Consider the following 24572-nt stretch of genomic DNA (forward strand, 5'->3'; position numbering starts at 1 on the left):
GCGTGAAGATCTTGTAATGTGCGGCGGCTGAATATTCTATGTAAATAAGACCGCACTATCTTACAAGCAAAAAAAAGTTCACCGTACACCCCTCAGCCTACAGAAATTTTTCAAAGCAATTTCTAAAAATTATTTTTCTACCGAACCTAGGTGTCCGCGGAGGTGTAATGGTTAGAAGTAGGCGCTACCATTTCGCTGGGCTTGGGATCGACCCCAGTTTCCGACTTACACCAACAACAAAAGAAAGGAAAAAGTTGTTTCTAAAAGCGCGGTCGCCGCCCATCGTCAGGCAATGGCAAACCTCCGAGTGTATCCTGCCACGAAAAAAAGCTTCTTATGAAAATACATTCGCCGTTCTGAGTCGACGTAAAGCTGTAGGTCCCTTCCCTTTGTGTGACAACATCACCTACATTTGTCAATAAAACATTTTTTCTTAATTAAAATACATTCACAGGAAGTTCTATGATTTTTGATGAGATTAGATTTACTGATATAAGAGTGGTAAGAACTGAGAACTGAGAAATGGGTAAATACTAGAACGGCATACTTGAGGTCAATGAACATTTTAGCAGAGAAAATTACCTCCTAAGACAAATGCATCAATCAATTGCCGTGCAAAACTACTTAAGACTCAAGAGTGTACGGCGAACTTTTTTCCGTTACGGTCTAATGTTTATGTTTATGTTATGTTTATACAAAAAAAAAAAAAACCTGCTAATAACACCTCTTACAGTATTCATGCAGCTCTTCAAAGTAAATGACGAGTATATTAAAGTATTTGAAAAGTATTAAAAATTATTAACTTGGACTTGATAATTAAGTAGTATGCAACTAAGTATTAAAGTACGCTCTGGATGGCTAAGACGTTCGATTTTATGACGTAGAAGTTTTGATGATGACGGCTTATGTAAATACTTATATACAAGTATCAAAATGAATGAATGAGCTTTATGACACTGTATGCTTAAAATTAACGATAGCGAGTGTCCATAGTAATATCGGGCAAAATACCTATTATCTCAGAAAAGCACTACCTAATTCTTTGACCATCGGTCTGTGCTTATAAACTCGAATCAGCTGGAATGAGTTCGAAGAATTTTTGCCCCTTAAATATGAGCGCTTTTTTATTTTATGTATGTATTTTTTTGCGATCTTCCAGAAACCACAAAACCTAACAAAATACTTACGAGCTATGAGTTATTAATGGTGCACACTCATTTTCCAATTTCAATAAACTTTAAATATCTATGTATGTATGTATGTATGTATGTACGTTGTACAACCTATGCATTTAAACCGGTGGGCATAAGGTGCAATAAAAAAATGGTTTTGCACGCAATCAGCTAAGCAAAGTAATGAAGTCAACGCTGGTATGCTGATATCGAGTGGCTATGATTGCTCACGATAATACATATGTGCATACATCCATACAGAGCGTGGTTCTTGTCAGCAATAGAGATAATTGTCCTTATCATTTGTAATAAAATTTGTTTTAAACAGCAGATAAGCGATTAAGTGGCCTAACTATAAAGGTCTTTGCTGTCATATTGAAATGCCAGTTTAAGACATTTAACCACCTCAAACTGCAGGTTTGGTGAAAACATATACATAGATCATAAGGTTAGCAACTCAAAGGATGTGTATAGATACAAAGGCGGTGAATTGAAATACTTAGTGAAAATGTGGGAAATTTAAGTTCATACATATTTACATTCATATTAAAAAATTTCGAAACAAAAGGAAATTTTACTTATATGCCAATAGTGACAAATAGTGAATTTGATTCAAGAGCGTATTGTCACTACAAACGAATAAAGGTGCGCTATAAAGTTTTGACGGCGAAAAAAAAACGCGCCCAAAAAAGTTTACGAAAAAAGACGCTTAAGGAAAACTTTGGCGAAGAAAGACGCGAAATCTAGTTGTTTACGAAGAAAGAAGCGTAAACATAGATTTATACCTGACCAAGACCAAGGACTGTCACTTCAGCATCATTCCCTAAATACGCTTTGGGGAATTTACATGCTGCTACACCCGCAAATATAGTCGATCGCGAAAGTAAGTTTACGGGTCTTTCTTCGCCGTCAAATATTTTAACGCGTCTTTCTTCGCCGTCAACTATGTTTAGAGTCTTCCTTCGCTGACTTTTTAGAGTCTTCCTTCGCTGACTTTTTCTTATGCGTCTTTTTACGCGGTCAACTTTTGAGCTTGCGCCTTTATTCGTGTCTAGTTACGGTATAATTTATGTGCAAAATGTGTAGTATTGGACAGCCGCCGTTGCCGATTCTTTTCCTACCAATCAAGCCGGTTGTGGATTAATTCATACCTAAAACCTTATCAAAAAAAATTGTATTATTGCAAAACTTGTCGCATAATGTTTGCATTGCAGCTGGCAATAGCATTCAAGAGCATTTCCACAACAAAAAACAAAAAAACATTTTTCGGCCTCATTATTAGGTGCAATCCCGTATTCTTCGGACTAAAACTAGTAAAACTGTCAAAAAATAAAAATTCGCTCAGAGCGAGAGAGTAAGATTGAAAAGTACGGAATCGCTTTCTAGTAAAAAATGGTAACTTCTGTCAACTTCAACATAACCTCAAAATTTTGGTTGTAAATTTTTGCTGATTTCGTATGTAAACACACTCAGCTCACACATGCAAATAACCAAAAATGCTTTCAAATTTATTAGAATCCACTTAAACAAGTAATTAAATACTTTTCAACACGAATTAGCAGAATGCACTTTTCTGTTGTTTACAATTTGGTTTCCAAACACACATTTACCAGAATTTACCATCAAAAAATCTTCCAACTGTAACTGGTAGCTTCTGACAGAGAGAGGACCTTATTTACTCTCTTTTTGCCCTCTCAATAGTCAGTGAACCGAGTACGAGATCGATTTCCATCGATCGTACGGGATCGCAACAATTTATTATTAAGGAGACTACTCTATTTAAACCTTACAGCTACGACTGTAGGGATCCGTGACGATATTAAGTCGCACTGCGTGGGTTCCTAAGGGGCAATGTTCAGTCAGTACAGCTGAAATAATCGAGAGTAGGCTCTTAGGCAGCAGGAGAGGCTTCCTTGACCGCCTGCGATCAACATTCGGCCGAAAGAACCTCGCAACTTTGCATTGCAGTATTTTTTCCCAGCGTTCGCCAAGCTGACTGTAATCCCATCGCGCCAGGAGCGCGCCGCACATTGCCAAGGGAAGGGAACTATGGTCTCCCTCTCCGAGGTGATCAATAAACACAAAACGAAAACATACCATTATTTTATGTCTTTACTTTAATCTTAGTATCGTTTTCTCAAGTAGCTTTAGAATTTATCCGCCCAAACACCCTTTTTTTAGAACAAAATTTCGGTTAGCGTGGTTCAAAGTTATGCGGTAACATACATAAAATAAAAATAGAAATAAAAATAAATTTAAAAAATATTCCTACGTATTGATAATCTTCTCCTTTTTGTGAAGTCTGTTAAAAATACAAAAAAAAAATATAGACTTTACTAAAAACCTATCGTGAAAGATTTTCGTTCAGGTTTTCTTTTTTTTTTTAAGTAATTTCCTGCAGTGGAAAATTTTCCTGTATTCAGATATCAAATTAATCAGGGTATTCATATAAACGCGTAACTGCCTCGTAACTGTGTAAACCTCGAAAATAAACCGGATTTCCGTACAAAATTTAACAATTTTACGAGGTTTACGTGGATATGAGGCTTTTATGCGTTTAGATGAATTGCCCTAATAAAAAATCTTTGTTCCATTTTCAATAAAATAGATATTTAGAATCTGGTGAAATAAACTACGTGAAATCCCGCTTTGCTCGATTATAAAAATCGGGTTTAGTCGTGATTCGAAAAGTGTCCAAAATTATTAAAACCAAAAAACTGTTGAAGCCGGGTAAATCGGTTCCGTGGAGCATTGGAAAAGTCTTTCCATCAGGATTTCCAAGTATTCCTAGCTAGATTCGGCTCATGAAACATCTGGTTTGCTGATATTTCGGTTTAACAAAGTATTCTGTTTTGCCTTAATGCCTTATTTTTTGTCTTTATTGCTTCGCAGAAATTCTGCCAGCAACAGCAGGCTGGGGTTTAGTCTCCTGGGATGGCGTTTCCTGTCGCATCTGGAGACAGTTTGCCTAGACAATTACGAGACTGTTCTTGGTGTTCAGAAATTAATTTCGCTTAACTAGGTTTTTGATACCCAAAGCAGTTAGTATGCCGGTTATCGAAGTTAGCGCTCTTAAAGTTAAGTGCTTAATTTACTGCTGTGACTAAGATCATTTCAGTTTGTAACTTTAATTCCATATCATAAAAATCTATAATCAAAGCTACGTTTATAGCGTATGATTATGAAATGCTGACGTTTGTAAATATTTCAATCAAATTTATGGTATATTCGATTAGAGACCTAATAAATATTTCATAAATATGTATATACACATGTATATACCTTTGAACATAAGGAGCATCACGTACTATACTAAATAATTTATAAATGAATTCCGTTTTGTCGTATAATATTTTGGCGTCTAAAAAGAAAATAGTTAGACGAACAATTTCCCAAGTCATACTAGTAATCATACAAAGGCACTGCTTCGCGTGCTCTGTTCCCTATATCGAGGTATTATATTAAATACAAGCTATCTGCAATTTCCACTTATGTATGTCGTTGGTCCGAAGAATTTTTCATCGAATTGCATAGTTCCAATTAACATCAATGATGACAGTTAAGTCCCAGATGGGTTCTAAAAATAGAATATTCCGTTTAACTCTATATTCGCAATGGTTCCAAGAATATGGTTCTCTGAATTTACAATGATTAACTATAAACGCCTCCTAATTTTTCAAAAAAAAAAAAACGCTTGTTATTCTTGTTGTTGTTCTTGTTATTTACGATATAGGGGCAAAAAATTGCATGAAAAATGGGTTTAGTGGCCCGTACTACCTCGCTGGTGCATTCAGTTCTGAAGAAATCCTATCATTGACCAAGTTTATACCATGAAATTCCTCTGAACTGTAGAATTTTGAAGAAAACAAATCTAAGCGTTCGTTTATTTTAAACGCGAAGTCTTTGCACGCCTTGGTCGAGCACTTAATATCAATATTGAGGGCTCACATTTTCTGAGATTTTTTTATAGCTATTTCCCACAAAATTTCGATGTTGTAGGGAAAAAAATAGCCGCGAGAAAAGAGCCCTAATACATACATATATTATCTTTATATATGAATAGAAAAATGATTAGTACAGAAAAGCTACCAAAAACTAATGATCGTCAATTTAAGTGCAGCTAGAAACCCCTAATTTTCAGATTTTTAGTAACTGTATTGATTCATTGATTTATATCTATTCATTATTTTTTTTTTAGAATGTCCAAACTGTACCTCATTGCCGCGGTAGTGGCACTTTTAAACGTTCACACGCTCGCCGCCCCCTTCGAAGAACTCAATGAAATAACCGGTAAAGCAGTTGCTTCCGATGGCGAAGACTATCGCTTACCATTTACGATTCGTCCATGGAATTACACACTGAAGTTGACGCCATACCTGCAGGAAAGCGATGGCAGCAAACGATTCACATTTGATGGTGAAGTTACAATCCAAATCAATTCAACCGAAAATACAAATACACTCATTTTACATTCGAAAAACCTAAACTATACAACACGCGAATATTGGTCTGAAACTAACCTCACTAAAATTAATTTGGGCGAGGGCACATGGAATAATGTAACTGACAAATTGCAATATACATTGGCAACGCCCATACAAGCCGGCATAACGTATATTTTACATTTTGTCTATAATGGCACCATGGATGATGATATGCATGGTTTCTACCGCAGCTCCTATGTGGATGCCAATAATAATACCAAGTAAGTTAATATTTTATGTGATTGTCAAAGGCTCTCTCTGGCATTTATTTCATATCACTGATAGGCACTGCCTTGCCCGCGGGCAAAGCTCCTTAAGCTTTCTGTACATTATGTATAGGCGCGAGCAGAGTAAAAGCTCTCTCTACCCATCGCTGTTTTATACGGCTCAACTAATACAACCCATTAACTTTTACAAAATCTTTTATTTTTCACCGCCCCTATTTATAAAAATTCCTCTGCATGGTATGCGTCCAATTTCACATTTATAAATAACTTATTTTGCTTACAGGTGGATTGGTTCTACGCAATTCCAAACGCACCATGCGAGACGTGCCTTCCCCTCGTTCGACGAGCCGAAATTCAAGGCCACCTTCGACGTGACAATCCGTCGCCCTAAAACGTTTAATTCTTTTGGCAATACCCGTATTTTACGAACAGACAATTTTACGTGAGTTATACAATACTTAAATTTGTCCAGTGAGTGCTTTCGCTTTAATTTAACGAAATTTAATTTCCAATATTGCAGTGATTATGAGGAAGACGTGTACGCACCAACGCCACGCATGTCCACCTATTTATTGGCATATATCGTTTCCGAATTTAAGCAACGTAAAAACGACAAATTCGGCGTAATTGCTCGCGAAGAATATTATGATCAGACAGAATACAGTTTTACTGTTGGTCAAGAAATTTTAGATAAATTGAGTGACTACTTAGGCATTGATTATTATAGCATGGGCAACGATAAAATGGACATGGCTGCCATTCCCGACTTTTCAGCCGGTGCCATGGAAAACTGGGGTCTATTGACCTACAGAGAACGCGCATTACTTTACGACTCAAACTCCACAACGCTAAGTGCTCAGCAATCTATTGCCGCTGTCGTTGCTCACGAGCAGACCCATATGTGGTTCGGTGATTTGGTGACATGCGACTGGTGGAGCTATACATGGTTGAATGAGGGCTTCGCACGCTACTTCCAATACTTTGGCACACATATGGTGCGTATTGAATATTGTGCCTGCAGTTATTTATTGTTAAGAATTTCGTTTTGTTTTTTATCCTGCAGGTTGAAACTCACATGTCGCTGGATCAACAATTCTTAGTCGATCAATTACAAGTGGTAATGAGCATGGACTCTACCAATAGCACCAACCCAATGAGCGATGAAAACACTCACACGCCTTCGGACTTGAGTCGCATGTTCAACAGCATTTCATACAACAAGGGTGCGAGCATTATCCGCATGGTTAAATATGCTATAGGCGAAGAAAATTTCAGAAAATCGTTGCAAACTTACTTGGCGAAATAGTATGTCTTATCAAAACTTGTATAATGCAGTTCAGTTTTTCATTTGAGATTTCATTTTTTCTCGCTTAGCAAATACAATAATACCGTTCCTGCTTATCTTCTCGAGGTTTGGCAAGACTATTGGCCTGCTGAAACAAAACAGTATTCAGAAGCCGTATTCAACAGCTTCACCACTCAAGTGGGCTACCCGCTCATCACTGTAAAGTTGTCTAGTGACAAGAGTTCTTTCCTCATCAATCAGACCCGTTTCCTGCTGAGAGATCAGAGCACATCAGACCCTAACTTACTATACACCGTCCCAATTTCATATACGACCAACATAGAAAGCAACTTCGAAGACACAACGCCTAAATTGTATCTCCCTGCCGCGAAATTAAATGTAAATGTGGATCTGCCGAACAGCGTAGATTGGCTCATTGTTAACGTACAAGAGTCTGGCTACTATCGCGTTAACTACGATGAAACTACTTGGCATGCCATCCATCATGCCCTAACCTCTGCAAACTACAGTAATATCCACCAGCTGAATCGTGCGCAAATAGTCGATGATCTGCTGAATTTGGCGCGTGCTCATATTATCGAGTACGAATTGGCACTTAACGTACTCGAGTACTTGGAGAGCGAAACTAATTACCTGCCATGGACTGCGGCCTTCAATGCCTTCTCTTACATCGGCATTCGTTTGGGCAGCGACACTGAAAGCTTCGCTTCGTACATTCTCGAACTCACCGCAAAAGCCTATGAAGAGCTCGGTTTTGAGCCACGCAGTAATGATACTTCACTGGATATCTATAATCGTGCAAAAATTCTCTCCTGGTCCTGCAAGTATGGTCGTGAAGATTGCATTCAAAAGTCAAAAGAACATTTTGCCAAAATCAATACGACAGCAGTGCCTGTGAACATACGTTCAGCTGTGTACTGTAATGCTCTGCGTTACGGTAATGAAAGCGATTACGATACACTGTTCAACAAATTTTTGACCAGCACGTCTGCAACTGAGCAAACGCTGATCCTTAGCACACTGGGATGTGTTACGGATAGTAAACTCATTGAGAAATACTTCTGGGCCATTGTAGGCGATCAAATTCGTCGTCAGGATAAATCGAGCGCACTAAGCAGCCTGTACACTGAAAACAATGAAAATGTGGAACCTGTCTATAAACTGGTTACTGAAAACTATGACGCACTTGCTGAATCGTAAGTATTTTCCTTCTCTAAACATATACTAGGTACTATTTATATATACATTGTTTTTTATTTTCATTCATACAATGCTGGAAAATCTGCCTACTTAACTTCTAATTTTACAGATTGGGCAGCTATTCCACAGTTGCTACAGTAATTTCAAATCTAGCCGCACGCTTTACCACTGAGAGCCAACTTCAGAATTTGAAAGAGTTTAATGAAAGGAACAAGTCCAATTTTGGCAGTTCCCAGTCAACATTGGTGGCGGCTGAGACTACGGCGGAGGAGAATTTAGCGTGGGCCACGACTAGACTAACAAGCTTTAAGAACTATTTGCTGAAACGCAAGAGCAACGGTGCGACTGCCAATACTTTTGCTGTACTAACACTGGTTGTCTGTGCGGCTGTCGGTCGCTTCCTGCAGTAAATTCATCTTCGGTCGTTAAGTAGTAATACATAGGTATATTCCTATATAAATATAAAGGCTTTTGTAATTTAGTAGGTTAAAAGCTTCTGAAAATGTCAATCTGTTTTCTCGTTGATAGATTTTGTATGTAAAAATGATAAGTTGAATATGAATTTGTGAGTAAGAATTCAAGTCTGGAATAAAAACGTATATTAATTAAACAATATACTATATACATACATACATAGGCGGTATTTTACGTTTGGGTGGTTTATTTTCAAATATTACGTCGGAATAAAAGAGTTACTTAGTTTTCATTCTTATCGCACTGAAACTCTGCCAGCGGTACCTGGTGGCACTCGTTTCTCGCTGTAATCGTTTAAGCGATTTCCAATAAAACACGCCAGTCACTTTCATCTATGCCAGCCGACGTCAGTTGTATATAGCGAGTAATGCCAAGTCCTTCTCCAAATGGTTACTCAATAGCAAATGCATTCCTCTTCCCCAGAATATCTCATTGAATACATTGCACACGTTGTTTTGAGCCTCGTTACGCAAAAAAAATCCTCGTATGACACCCCCTTCTCTTGATGACAGCCACTGCACACAGACAAAGGCCCAACATTTGAGGACATGCTTCTGGAGTGTCAGGACCTTTAATTGAGAAGTTGCGTCTGCCCGGTTGGTTAGTGTCGCCGAGAATACTAAAGCAGGCATTACAAACCAAATGCCCTTGCGACGTCTACTACATCTTCCAGTGGCGGATCCAGCGGGGGGTATCGGGGGTTAAACTACGTGTCAGTCAGTGGCGGACCCACGGTCGGGGGGTGTTTTAATATGGCACATATGTATGTATAATATGGCGTCTATGTATTAAAACACCCCCCATGGGTCCGCCACTGACTGACACGTAGTTTAACCCCCAAAAGTCCCCCCTCCCCCGCTGGATCCGCCACTGACATCTTCCATGATGGGCGAGGGAATCCATCGACGTGTACCATCGATCACCCCGGTGAAGGAGTTTCTCGCCGCAGTCCCTATCAAATCGAGGTTTTTCAACATCTCCTTTGTTTGCGAACAAGCCTCGGCGGAACATAAAGACGATGCGACCAAAGTCTTCTTCTTTAAACAATACATTTATCATGTTAGACGATTTCAATTCTACGGTGTACAGAGAAAGGAAGGAATTATAAAAATTGGCAAAATATTTAGCTAAGCTCCGCCAATAACATTGTACAACACCAAAATAACGTGGTTTTGACAACAGATTATGTAAACGGGGAGATTCGGTGAATCCAGAGGCGCAGAGTCGAATTTTACGCCAAATATTTTTGTTATACATTTTAACGAGTTCTGGCGCAGTTTTAAAGGAATTTTTTTTTCGTAGTTTTCAAAGGGTCCGGATTTTTTGAAAATTATGTTTGGAATATAAAAATTATAATTTGCTAGCTTGATAAATTTGATTATTTAATGTCACCTATTTCACCTGGCAAAGTCCTCATATATAGTTAAATTAACCGCCAATCTGACCAGATTTGTGGAACATAGAGAGATGTTTCCTAATCATACTCCAGGCTGTTTGATAAATCACCGCGCATCCGAATAAAAATTCCTATTTTTTCCTACGCTAATATATTCTTTCCCTACCAAATTCCCTAAAACATTTAGCCATATAATGTTTTCCCACTCCATATAAAAAATGTATTTAAATAATTTTACCAAAATTACTGAAATTAAATTAAATAAAATTTCGATCAAGCTGCAATTCAAGAATGAGAAGCATTGAGTGATTTTTTTTATTGCTTGAGAGCCACATTAAAACGCTTTTAAAGCCAAACTTCGAAATTGCGTTCGACATTTTTACTCAAGTTTTTGTTGCTTAATTTCAGTGTAAAAACTATAGTGGTAAAATAAATTATCTTCAACTAAAACTTATTTGCCGTTAGGATAATATCTGTAGTCATAAGCAATAACCGCCTTAGTCGACTTAAGAAAGAATTGAGTTGTGTATGCTATCGTATTCTGCAACTACTATTCCATGTGTATGTGTGTGTATCCCCATCTCGCCCGCTAGGCTATTTAAAAATTTATAGACGGACATATTTTAGTTTCCCCATAAGGTGAACATTTAGGCGGTAATTGCTTATGGCCACAGATATAAAACCGTGACAAGGATGCACAGCTTTGCCAAAGAACAAAACACTTAGAGGGGATTTTCTTAAACACTTAAAGTCTTAAGCCGTGTAAACTCGTAATTTTACGGGGCTATTTATGCGAACACGCCCTTGTGCCAATGCGTAAATAGTGGGATGTTCGATTACTCACTTTTTTCCAAAACCGGTTTTCGGGTTATTCGAAAATTACAAACCGCATAAACTGGGTTTATTTTACATAGCTTTCATACAGTGAAAATGCTTACACTGTAAAAAAAGATTGTGTAGATTTCCTAACTAAAAGGAAGGTTACTGATTTCCTACCTTATTATTCGCGAAATTACATGTTCGATTATTCAGCGAATAGTTTGTTTAAATTTCGGACTTTTTAGAGTGTTAATATAGCCGTTGTGGTTTGGATAAATTTACTACGAAAGTGTGTACAAGCTACAAAATAATACACATCTGCTGTTTGATTTCATCCGTAGAATTGTGTAAAGCCGCTAACAAAAAGGACTTTTACACACGAAAATGTGTAAACAAGAAAAATACATATTCATCAGTTAAATTTACCAAAAAAATTTAAAATTAAACAAAAATATACTCGATTTATAGTCGTATTTTACCCCACCTCAAAAACGCCATAAAAAGCGCACCGAAGATAATCTAAACAAGCGAACCGTTTTGTAGAAAATATACAGAGGCCGGTTAGTGGAAAAACCCAAAGTCAATAACGTAAAAATGCTTATTGAATTCGCCATATGTGGATATTAAGCTACACAAATTAATCATTGTTTTCAAAAAAAGAAATTAAAATGCACTTTGAGTGAAAAAATATATATTTATCCTAACAACATTTTTTACTCAGTAAAAATTTCTTCCATTTAAAACTTTTTAAATATCTCTGACTACGAAATTCGTTTAAAAATTAAAAAAAAAAAGTGTAAGGGAAGAGGGCCTCCCCCATATGCATTTATTACAAGAACCGGATTTTTTCTTGGCGGCACTGTGTATATGCATATGTGTATATGTGCGCCATTAAATAATATATTAGCAGATCTTCTGCCTTATCCGATTATCACCTGCAATCGTTACCTAAGCAATTTGTTTATTGTTGCGCTGTTAAATGCAAAATGATCATAAAATGTGTACGAATTGGAGTAAATACAATCATAAATTAAACAGTGATAGCGACAGAATACAATTTGTAAACATACTTTTACTATATATATGTGTGCATGTACATTACGGTGGTCCAAACAAAGAAAAATCGGAATTTTAATATTTTCAACCCAAAGTACATTTCTACATCGAAAAAATTAACCCTCAAATAAACGCTCAAAGTTTTCCATGTACTTATTTTATATGGGAAAAAACAATGTAAGTGTTCACACCTGTCTGTTTATGTATTGTAATATTGTAATTGTTTATTTAAACATTTTCTAATATTATTTTTTAAGGGTCCCCGAAATCCCCCCCAAAAAATAATAAAAAATCGTTAATCTTAAAAAGTTATTAAATACATAATTGAGTATTATTCTTTGAAGTCTCCTGAAGAGAAACATAGTTTGCCGGTTTAAAAATATTGATTACAAGGGATTCTAAACCATATCTACGAAAACATAAAATGCATGGGAAACTTTGACTGATCTCTAAATATTTTGTGATTCCAAAACAAAAAAAAAAAAACGGAGGATTATTTTTTACGATATAAAACAATTCCAGAGGTTTGAAGCATTAAAATTACGTACTTACTTTTGGGAATGCATTTATTTTGATCACCCTAATGTAAATACATATGTATATTTATATGTACATCTTGGTATGTACATTTGTATGTAAGATTAGTACGTTGTTGTTAATTCACACTAATATAAGAGATAATGAGCAGACACCAAATACCAAGCACGAAGCAATGAGAATATCATACGAAAAATTGCAGAACGTCTTCACCAGCCTCCATGCGTAGTTTGGCCAAAGGGGTTTTTTCTTAATTTTCTTAATTTTTTTAACTAAGTAAAAGTATTTTGGAAATTTTGAATATGTGCTTTATTCGATTAATTGATCCAATCTCTTACGTATGAGTGCATGTGTATCCAATGAATTCTAAAATCACAATACTTCTTTTGTTGCTGGCCTGCAGCTCTGTGAAAGCTAATAACGGCGTCTTCGAAACATCGTACCGGTTGGGTGATGATGCGGTACCCGACGCCTATGACATTTGGTTAAAGCCATACCTGCTGGCTACAGATGGAACGCGTCGCTTCACTTTCGATGGCGAAGTCAATATAACGTTACACTCCACGCGCGCAAGTATACGCGAAATTACTTTGCATAAAAACCTAATTGAGATCAATGGCGCTTGGCTTTATAACAGCAGCATTGTCGGTGGTGGGCTTATAAAGTCGTTCGACAACGATGATTTAACCTACAATGAGACAACTCATAAACTAACAGTGCATTTGGGGGATCAGCAAATATCGAACAACAACTATACGCTGCGCTTCAAGTACACTGGGCAGATACGTGATGGTCTGCAGGGATTTTTCCGTGCTAATTACACCGATAGCTCCGGCAATGAAAAGTTTGTGAAATGATAAATAGCTATTTCAGTATCTAAGCAAAAATATTTGATATTTATACCTTTCATGAGCATGAAATGGTATTATAACTTTGGTCCGATGTTTGTAAGTACCAGAACAAAAAGAGATAGACCCATTAAAATGTATACTTATATGATCAGAACGTCGAGCTGAGTTGATTTAGCCATGTCCGTCTGTCCGTCTGTCCGTCTGTTTGTATGCAATCTAGTCTCTCAGTTTTCGAGATATCCGTATCAAATTTGGTAGGTGGGTGTATTTTTATAATGTATTAATCATTTGTCGGAACCGGCAGAATCGGACCACTATAACATATAGCTCCCATACAACTGATTGTTCAGATATGAGATTTTTCGTTATAACTTCTCCATTTATGCAGCTACGAACATGAAATTTTGCAGCCCTTGCACCCATTATCAACAGAATTCTTACAGTGAAAATTACAAAGATCGGGTCACTATAACCTATAGCTCCCATACAACTGATTGTTCAGATATAAAATTTTTCGTTATAACTCCTCCATTTATATAGCTAGGAACATGAAATTCCGCACTATTTTCAATAATTATCAACAGAAAACTTACAGTGAAAATTAAAAAGATCGGGTAACTATAACCTATAGCTCCCATACAACTGATTGTTCAGATATGAGATTTTTCGTTATAATTCATCCATTTATGTAGCTAGGACCATGAAATTTCGCACTGTTTTCACTCATTATCAACAGAAGACTTACAGCGAAAATAACAAAGATCGGGTCACTATAACCTGCAGACTCCATACAACTGATTGTTCAGATATGAGGTCTTTTATCATAACTCCTCCATTTATGCAGCTAGGAACATGAAACTTCGCACCATTTTCACTCATTATCAACAGAATACTTACAGTGAAAATAACAAGGATCGGATGACTACAACATATATCTTCCATACATCTGATTGTTCAGATATGGGATTTTACTGTAAAACTTCTTTATTTGAACAGCTAAAACCGATAAATTTCGTAAGATATTTTATAAATAATAATACAAAGTCTACTGAGAAAATCATCAAAATCTATACTGTATAAGCTTTATCTCCTATAGCACTGATTGTTCAGATACCAGTTTTTGCCATATATCTCCTTTATGTAGGAAACTTAACCCAATAAATTGTGTTACCGGTTTACATACCGATCACATAGCAGTGAAAATCACTTAGATTGGTGCCATATAAAGTATATCTTCCATACCTCTGATTGTTTAGATGCGATTTTTTATATAAGTATGTAACTCCTCTATCAATGTATGCACATGTATTCAAAAGCAGTAATCTGTCAAAGTAAAATTTGCAGATGTTCATGAAAGGTATGAAGCCTTCGGCATAGCCGAAGACAGCGCTGCTCTTACTTGTTTTTTTATGTTTTCGCATTACAGATGGATCGGATTAACGCAGTCCCAGCGCATCGATGCACGCACTATATTTCCATGCTTTGACGAACCAGCCTTTAAGGCTACGTTCCGCTTACAACTAAGTCGACCAACCCAATACAATGTAGTTTTCAATAGCAAATTGTTGGATAGTATACCAGACGGGTGAGTACTTAAATTAAAACTCACTGATAAGATTGTCTAGACTGTCAAAACTAATTTGCTGCTAAGATTAACTCATTTATTTAGTGGCGATTAAATTTAGGATATAAAATATTCGGCCCTATTATGGTTGTCGTTGTCGACGTCGATATCATTTTTCGTTGATAAATATGATTTTTTTTAATTCGATAATTAATATATAAATAATTAATAAAGTTATGTTAAACAATTTTCATTTAATTTAAATTTATTTTTGATTTAGAATTTGCAAAACATTTTTTTTAGTTAAAAAATTCATATCACGTTCTTGAAAATTTCAGGAACTTTTAATTTCAGCCCAAAATTTACTTGCATAAGTTTTTTTCTTTCACGGGTTTTCATATCTCGAAATTCTGTATTTTTTTTTAATTTTTTTAAATATGTTTTTTATATAGCCACAAAATATCATCTTTAAAACAAGGCCAGAACTATTTTTGTAACTATAAAAAAGTCTGAGATATTAAACAAATAAACTTGCAAAATCTAGAAAATTCAGAAATCTTCTAGTATTCATGAAAATAAAAAACTTTCGATTCCAACCATTGGTCGAATTAACATGGATTGACCCATATATATATATATATACACCTACATCTTTAGAAATATCACTGTACCATTGCAATATTTCAGGAATTGTTTCGACAAACAAAAATAAGAATCTATTTCTGTACATTTTCAGTGACGGACGTGCCCTAGATCGTTTTGCTGCGACGCCGCCCATGTCTACCTACTTGTTTGCATTTATCGTTTCTGAATTCGCAAAACGTGGAAGTGAAGATCTTAAGATTATTACTCGCGCGGAATATATAAATAAAACCGATTTCGCTTATCAGGTTTCAGAACAAGCGATCAAAGCTTATGATGAATACACACAGCTCCCCTACAAGCAATTGGGGCTAACTATTATGCAAAAAGCGGGTTCACCTAAATTTCCATATAATGGCATGGAGAATTGGGGTTTGGTTATTTATAGGTAATAATAGGTTCCAGATGCTTCACGGTTTGCAGATTTTCTCAGGAAGCCGTTCCATGTGACCACCTACCATAAGGTTTGTTAATGGAAAAAACAGCTGTTCCTGCAAATCCTGTAAAAACGGCAAATCGTGAAGCATCTGGAACGCAGCTTATATCTCCTCTGTTTTCCTGTCTTTAAATGCCTGTACTTAGTGACGATGTACTGGTAAACGAACCCGGATACACCGATGGCTGGTCAAACAAGGAGTACACTATCAGCATAATCGTGCATGAAACCGCCCATATGTGGTTCGGCGACAGCGTCACATTTGCCTGGTGGAGTTATTTTTGGCTAAATGAGGCGTTCGCACGCTACTATCAGTATTTTATGGCACACAAGGTAGCTATCATAAAATTTATCATGCTCATTGCTTTTTATTATTAATTTTAACTTCTTGACTCACCATATTTATGACAAAATTTATTTATGACTTATGATTTCTCAGCTCTATCCGGAATATCAGTTAGATCAACAATTCGTTGTAAATCAAATACATTTGATCTTTGGCATCGACGCAGTCAATAGTACCCAGCCGATGACTAGCCCAGAGACAGAAATACAAAATCCAATAGAAATCGGTTATAAATTTAGCAGTATAGCTTATGCTAAAGGCGCGTCTATATTGCGTATGATTGCTAACTTGATGGGTGTCGACAACTTCGATACAGCCATTCGTGCTTATTTAAAGGAATTGTAAGTAGATGTAAACACATTTATGTAATTATACGTATGTACACTAGCGTGGGCCGAGAATTCGAATTTTTTTTAATTCTGGTTGGTAATGGCAAAAACATGGTTCATTATGCTCTAAAAACAATCTGTGTCAAAAATAACAATTTTTGGTCAATATCTTTGGCTCGCCCAAGGCCATCAAAGTTCAAGTGCTCACAAACTTTTTTATTAGCTTACTTCGATTCTCTACAAAAAAGGTCCATATACCAAATTATGTAGGACTAATACTTTTGAAGTAAATTGTAATTTCAGTAAAAAAAAATATTATTTAATGTACTTATTAATTTTTATTTTTTGAGCACATTGAACTTTAATGGACTTGGGCGAGTCGAAGATATTGACCAAAAATTGTCATCTTTCACACGGATTGTTTTTAGAGCATAATGTACCATATTTTTTCTATTGCCAATCAAAAATTCTAATGGAAAGAGGCTACTTAGCTACTTAATGTAGCAGAACAAATAACCCTGCAAGCTGAAATATCTTTTGTGTCCCGAACCGTAAATGCCTTGGCTTCTCTAATGAATCGTAGAAGGAAGCGAACTCTTTATTCTAAAATATTTCGAGGAATTATGATTTAAAATGTACCAATCTTTGTCTTGCAAAGACCATCCCTTTAGCATCCCGCACCCAGAGCCCAGTTACTTGGCGGGTTAAAGTTACCCCCATAGGCTTAGATGTTATTGTGAGGGAGTTCGTAAGCTTTTAGGTGGACTTCGCCGCAAGTGTACCTTAAAGCGAGGCTGTGTTTTGGTGTTAGTACACTTAAGTTTTTTTAGAAAATTGTTTGGTTGCGTTTTTCAATTTTTTCCGGGTCACCCTTATATTGGTATTTTAGTTAAATTTTGCTACTTTTTGCTGTTCTATACAATACTTTCATTCGTTTTGTTTATCCTTGTTTTCATCATCTTTAGACCTGCCTGCAGCCTTTTTGTATAAAAGTTTTCTTTAGAACTCGCAGTTGCAGTACCATCGATGCAGCTGTTGCTTGTAGAAAACTATAAAGAGCAGTCCATTCAAGAAGCGACTTGCGCAAGAAAGTTTTTCTCGGGGGAATTCCCCACTCCTGAGGCTTCAATAGCTTAAATACTGAACTGCCTAAATTTAGTACTGTTTTTAAACCGACTGCAAAAAAAGAGGAGGCGGAATATTTTTTATGTATGTTACCGGATTACCTAAGTCCAAGTGAACCGTTTTCGATAGCTCTTTTTTGTCGGGAAGGTGGTACCTTAAGGGTAGTCCTTAGGACTAATTTATTTTGCTTAACAATTACTGGTTCCATTTTCCTGTTCCTTATCCTGGACAAATGAGTTCAAATGAGTATTTCATTTGTGAACATCTGTCTAAGCATCCGATGCACAGTGTGCAAAATGAGCTTTTTTTCTGTAGCAAAATCTAATAAATATTTCGATAATGAGATAACGAAATAAATGTAACAGTATTTTAGAGCCTAAGTGATGGAGAGTTCAGGAAAAATAGTCTCGTTGGGTAATTCTATTGCCTTACCCTTAAAATTACCTTAAAAAATGGAAGACTTGAACTCTTTGAAAGTCAAATTTTTGCTGTACTTGCGTCGGGAATTCATTTCCATGGTTGGAATAGTCGAAAATTGATTTAAACTTTCTTGTTAACGGCTATTACGTATTCTTTAGAGTAGTTTGGGTTAAAAACAAACTTTCGAAAAAATTTTAAATCAATTCTCTAATACAAATCTGTACTTAAGATCTGCAAGATTGTTCTTCGGAAATATTCAACTTTAACTTTCGTCTTTTTTGTATTTTAACTTGAAGTGTCTACTAAATATAATTTTTTTTGCTTCCGTTCACAGCCATTTGAAAAACACTGTTCCGGATGATTTTTTCAAGCATTTAAAACGTTACTGGCCTTCCACACCGGCTGTGGATTTGGATCAGTTCTTTTACGATTGGACCTCGCAGGCCGGGTTTCCGGTGCTTTTTGTAAATGTCACTGCTGAGCACACCATTAAACTTACTCAAAGCAGATTCTTGCTTGATTCAAGTGATGGTAGTGACAGCACGCTCTCCTACATCATTCCCATCACCTATGCCTCTGACACAGATCCAAATTTCGATGATCTCACTGCCCGATTTTACTTATCGAGGAACAGCGAAATGACTTTCCACACCGAGAAACCGAACAAGTGGATCATATTTAATTTGCAGCAATCCAACTATTATCGTGTTTTCTACGACAACACGACACTACTGCAAATTCAAAAGGCTTTGTTAGCGTCGCAACATAGTGGCATACCGCCCACTAATCGCGCGCAGCTAGTTGACGATTTATTTAATTTTGCGCGGGTCGCTATGCTGGACTACGATAGGGTGTTTGAATTTATGGAATATTTAGCGCATGAGACCGAATACTTACCGTGGAATGCGATGTTCTCGAATTTGCCGCGTGTCTCACAGCGACTAACGGTGCAGCAGCACAAACACTTGATCAGCTATTTAAGTGACATTATGGCCAAAGTGTACAAGCATTTGGGCTTCGGACGCTCCAATGACACCGTTCTCGATATTTACAATCGCAACAAGGTCATCAGCTGGGCGTGCATGTATCATTTATTCGATTGCGGAAAGCAAGCGCAGCAGGTATTTGACGCATTTAAAACGGCCGGCAACAAGCCGACACCAGATTTTCGTGAAACCCTCTACTGCAGTGCCGCTCGAGATGGCACTATGTCTTATTATAAAACACTGAACGATTGGTTCGACAACGAGAAATTGCCCAGTGAGAAGCAAAAGCTGATACGAGCCATGGGATGTACGCGTTCCTTCTATGAATTTCATTACGCCAAGATTCTGAGTGGGAACTTAACTAGCGAATATGCAGTTATGGGTATTACACCAATGTATGCTCAGAATCCAGAAAATGTGGATGTCGTATTCGCGCTGATCAGCAATACTATAGAAAAATTAGCAGAAAGGTTAGTTTTAAAATCATCAAAGTACATACATACATATGTACATATGTATTTGGGCTGACGTCACCTTCTTTTTATTGTTGTAGAATTGGAGGTTGGTCAAATGCTGCAAATGTCATCAGTGACATTACAAACTATTTTACCACACTGGAGCAGAAGAAAAAGCTGGATGATTTCGTTGCAAATAAAGGGGATCTGTTTGGTGGCTCCGTCTCAAAACTGCTCGATGCCGTTAAGACAGTGGAAATGAACTTAAAGTGGGCTGAGGATCGTTTACCAAAATTGTTACACTACTTGGAAAGCCGTAATGCTGCCGGGATAAGTAGCTTCGCAGCGGTTTTAATAATTGTTGTTAGTATTATTCACGTACTTTTATAGTAGGATTTCTAAAAATTGATATTTAGGATTATTACTGGGTCAATGTACAGTTATATTAAGTAATCAACTATTATAAAAAGAAAAAAAACTTCCGTTTAAAAAAATCTAATTATAATAACATATGTATGACACAAAAACGAAAGCATACATTACCTAAAGAGTATATTTATTGCAACCAAAAAATGTTTTATTAATTTTAGGTTCACACTATGTTAAAGCATGTGTCTTATTTTAATTGAGCTCCGTTTATCAACCATTAAAGGGCTAGATTAAAAAATTGTACAATTAGTTCCTCAATTGAGTAAAAGTATGTTCAGACAGGCCGCTAATTGAGCAATTAGCCAAGCCTTTTCCTTTAGGCGCTAAACTAGAGCGATTTACCATACAAAATGCATCCCTGATAGGTATATTTAATTATGACTTTGAGGTATATTTATTGAACAAATAGCAATCAGCTGCTTGTTTCTGGTCCTCCTTCTCAGTTGATATCCCATTAGTGATGGAAAATTGAGTTCAAAACTTGTACCTAATTTGCGGTAAAGCATTACCTAAAAGTAGATAAATGAACCTTTAAAGTAAATATGTAATTTTATATGTATATATTATAGTAAATAAGAGGATAGTCTTTCCACTTCCGGACTCATATTAAACAAATTTGGTTATGAAAAAATCTCTTCGAGCTGGATGATTTCTTCGAGCATTTCGAGACAAAACTATGTTTTCGATCACTTGCCTTCGAGTTCTTCGTTCTAACATTTTAAAAAGAAATATTCTCTGTCTATCTGACGTAATCGACTACAGTTTCGTTACTTTTGTATAATTTGTATGCCCCTTCACAAAGGTGGGAGGCTATTGGACAAGTCACCCGCACCAGAAAATGCGTTGAAATGTGACTAAAAATAAAAACTGTTGTCCTGAAAACTTAACCAAATGTACCTAAAATGCTGTGGTTGTACCGAATGTAATTTCAAACTAAATAAAGGTACGATTGTACCAACTTTTCCATAACCGTAGCTAATGGAGCGGCTAACTGTGTGTGGACACCAAGAAGTGGTAGCTCTATGAAAAAGTTAATTGACTCAATTAAATTTCTGTCTGAACTTAATATAATGGTGATTTTTTTTCTTACGAAAAATTTTGCTCTTCCCCGGTGCAAAATCTGTTTGATGTTACACACAACCCTGTAAAAGGGTATGTTTTTGCCTTCTTGTCCTTGTCCAGCTCACGAATTTGATAAAATTGTTATTTTAAATAATCATCTGATTTTCAGAGCAACCATCTCCCTTGACAAAGTTTCACAGGGCAGAGAATGTGCCTTTGCCTTTGGTTTAGAATCGAAGTCGAAAAGAGAAAGGGGCAGACAAAAGGAGACATTTTTTGGTAGCAACGAATTCACCATAAGATTCCCAAAGGAGGCTGTTCAGTGAGAAGTGCAAAGTCAAATCCATAAGCACACGGTTGAGACGTGTCGCACAGGGGGCAAAGTACTAGTTTCTCTATGGAGACTCAAAAAATTAAAATTAATTTTTTTTCGTCTTATATCCAAAATCGATACTACCCTAGTTGAAGATATCACATGCAAATTTTGGTCCGAATTGAAGTCAATTAACGTGTGTCGCACAGGGGTTAAAGAAAAGACACATGCCTCTAAGGACTCAAAAAATTAAAAATAATATATATATATATATTATTGTTCTAACAAATCAATCTCATCCATTTTTCGTATTTTTCTTGATTTATTTGTCCATAAAAGTTACGTATGTATGTATGAAAAACTGAAACCCAACCTCAATTCCTGCTAATTTTTTCCAAGAAATGTATGAGGATCTCCCACTGGGCGGCGTGGGCACAAACAGGGCTGCCAACTATACGTAGCTATGAAGTGCCATATAGAGGACAAAAAAGTGCCAAAATGTGCCAAATAGAAAAATAAAAGTGCCAAAAAAGGTGCAGTTCTTTTTAATTCTTCCCATTTAGCATTAAAATTAGAAACACATTCCTAAAATAAAATTCCAATGCCAAAGTAAGTTAAACCAGAAATAGAAATTAGAAAATTTTAATTGAGAAAAATAAGTAAACGCAGAGAATTTCACAAAAATGTATTTAAATAAAGTGCCATTTTGGCACTTTGTGCCAAATTGAAAAATTAAGTGCCATTTCGAATAAAATAGGGCCAAAAATGGCAAGGTTTCAGCCAAGTTGGCAGCCCTGGGCACAAAAAGTAAATAGATGTTGTGGCATTTAAATTAAAATTAAATTGTGAAAATTCGTTCGCTGTTTCCGATGAACCACAAAACCCACACCAAATCTGTGCGCCGCTGTGCACAACGTTAAGCACAACCATTTGCAAATCAAAATGACTTTTCGTGGAAATTATTCAAATTAACATAAAAAGGCTTTAATTACTTGCAAATCTAATTAATAAGCATTCGAAATTGTTAATTAGAAAGAATGCGAAAAAAATATCAAACATATGGTATTTCCCACGCACATTTATTATTATTTGAAAACAAAAAAAAAAACATACTTCTTTCTATTTAGCAAAGCCATACAAATATCCAACTTCTATACTTGCGAAACACACAAATTGTGCAGACGCCGCGCAGAAAAGTAAAAAAAATTGCAAACAATGCTAAGTGAAAAAATGCAATTCTCCACAAAATTATTCAGTTGGAATTTAGCTATTTGGATACGCATAGGCTTTTTGGATGAACAAAAGAGACGATTGGCCTATCTCTTAATCTCTGTGCCGGTGGTGATATGTATGATGATCGGAATCACGCTTTGTTTGAGTGAAAATGATTTGGAAGAAGATATATATAGCTTCTTTATCACCATGGTTTGCTTCACGGCCATATTGCGCGCTATGGTGGTCTTAACGAAGCAACGTAAATTCTTGGACCTATGCAACGTAATTGAGTACTGGTACCAAGAAATACAGGTAAATATGCAATTTTTCATTAGCCAATTTGGTTTTTGGTTGGTATAAAGTGAGAGACATTCATATGTATTATGCGTATGTTACTTTCAGCATCAAAATGATCAAAACGCTTTGAAAAAATTGCATGAACTTACTTGGAAGGCACGCTTTTGTACCAAATATTTGATGCGTTGTGTGATACTTGTTAATTTTTTTATTGCGCTTCAACCAATAGCTACTGGTTATGGCAGTAAGTAAAATAGTGAATTTTATGAGCCAAACTAAAACTTGTATATATGTATATATTTTCAAAGAATTTGTGGCCGATGTCGAGTTACCAGGCATCGATTTTCATAAGAGCCCTGCATATGAAATAATGTACCTCTTGCAATCGTGTTGGGTTGTTCCCGTATCAACCTGCTCATATATTCCTTATGTGAGTTTTCTGCTAATCTTCATATATTTCGGCATTTTCGCAATTAGACATCTACAACAGAAATTGGCAGATTTATGTTTAATGGATGAAAAGGACGCATTGGAGAGTGTAAAGTTATGCGTGGCCTATCATATGCGGATCATCAAGTGAGTATGGCATGATAAGACAGAATGCGCTTTCAAGAAAAAATGCACCCATAATAAACTGTACTTTAAGATTCCGCGAAGACTTGGAGGACTTCTTTTCGTTAATGAGTTTGCTAGACGCAAGTTTGTACTGTCTTACGCTTTGCATGATGTTAGTTTATACGTCAATGGTGAGTAAACTACAACAAAATTAGTTGATAAGCTGCTTTTAAATTAATTAAATGTTTTTCTTTTATGTTCCTTTGCCACCGCAAGGAATTTACTTTGCCACTTTTGATTAAGGGCATCGGAATTTTACTTATTTTAACTATTTTAATATTTCTAACCTATTGGCTGGCCGATATTTTCGCTCATGAGGTAAAATTAATATTTTTCATCACATATGTATGTATGTATGTATTCAAGTGCTTTCGATTTGAAGAGTGTAAATGTAGCTGAAGTCGCCTACAATACTAACTGGATGGATCGCGGTAAAGAATTTCGTAGATGTATTTTACTAATTATCGGCAGAAGTCAACGTCCCTTGACGGTAAATTCTTATAAATTGTTCTTGATAAATTTTTTTAAGATGTCATAATAGTAATTATGTTTAAAATGATTACACAAAATTCATATAGAACTTCCTTTTTTCAATCCTTAGCTCACCGCTGGTGGTTTTAAACCGATGAATATGAACACTTTTATGGCCATAATGCGTGCATCTTATTCATTTTTCTCACTTCTGCAGAGTACAATGTAAAATTTGTGAAAGTTTGAAATATACAAAATGAGCTAGATACATACATAGCTGTGTTCGTATGCAATAGTAGGCTCCGTGAATTAAAACCGCGTGTATTCCTCGAGGGTTTAACTCAT

At 36.2% G+C, this 24572-nt stretch overlaps 3 protein-coding genes across 3 annotated transcripts; all 3 read left to right on the plus strand.

Moving 5' to 3' along the window:
- Positions 1-1513: 1513 nt before the first annotated feature.
- LOC118751361 (membrane alanyl aminopeptidase-like) lies at positions 1514-9019 on the plus strand. Its single transcript, XM_036486169.1, has 7 exons — positions 1514-1620; positions 5371-5877; positions 6167-6325; positions 6404-6878; positions 6947-7188; positions 7258-8385; positions 8499-9019. The coding sequence occupies exons 2-7, from the start codon at positions 5372-5374 to the stop codon at positions 8797-8799; spliced, it is 2811 nt and encodes a 936-aa protein (XP_036342062.1). The 5' UTR covers positions 1514-1620; position 5371; the 3' UTR covers positions 8800-9019.
- Positions 9020-12887: 3868 nt separating this feature from the next.
- Positions 12888-20441, plus strand: LOC118751362 (aminopeptidase N-like). The gene is made up of 7 exons (XM_036486170.1): positions 12888-13515; positions 14949-15107; positions 15823-16116; positions 16311-16497; positions 16604-16851; positions 18719-19840; positions 19924-20441. Exons 1-7 carry the CDS (start codon positions 13031-13033, stop codon positions 20213-20215), a joined length of 2787 nt encoding a protein of 928 aa, XP_036342063.1. The 5' UTR covers positions 12888-13030; the 3' UTR covers positions 20216-20441.
- A 2610-nt stretch (positions 20442-23051) lies between these two features.
- Positions 23052-24456, plus strand: LOC118751359 (odorant receptor 30a-like). The gene is made up of 6 exons (XM_036486167.1): positions 23052-23156; positions 23247-23385; positions 23450-23717; positions 23788-23887; positions 24139-24246; positions 24358-24456. Exons 1-6 carry the CDS (start codon positions 23052-23054, stop codon positions 24454-24456), a joined length of 819 nt encoding a protein of 272 aa, XP_036342060.1.
- The last annotated feature ends 116 nt before the right edge of the window (positions 24457-24572 follow it).

The sequence above is a fragment of the Rhagoletis pomonella genome, unplaced genomic scaffold (assembly GCF_013731165.1).
Source record: "Rhagoletis pomonella isolate Grant_MI unplaced genomic scaffold, Rhpom_1.0 Rhpom_scaffold_00659, whole genome shotgun sequence".
NCBI classification, from domain to species: Eukaryota; Metazoa; Arthropoda; class Insecta; order Diptera; family Tephritidae; genus Rhagoletis; species Rhagoletis pomonella.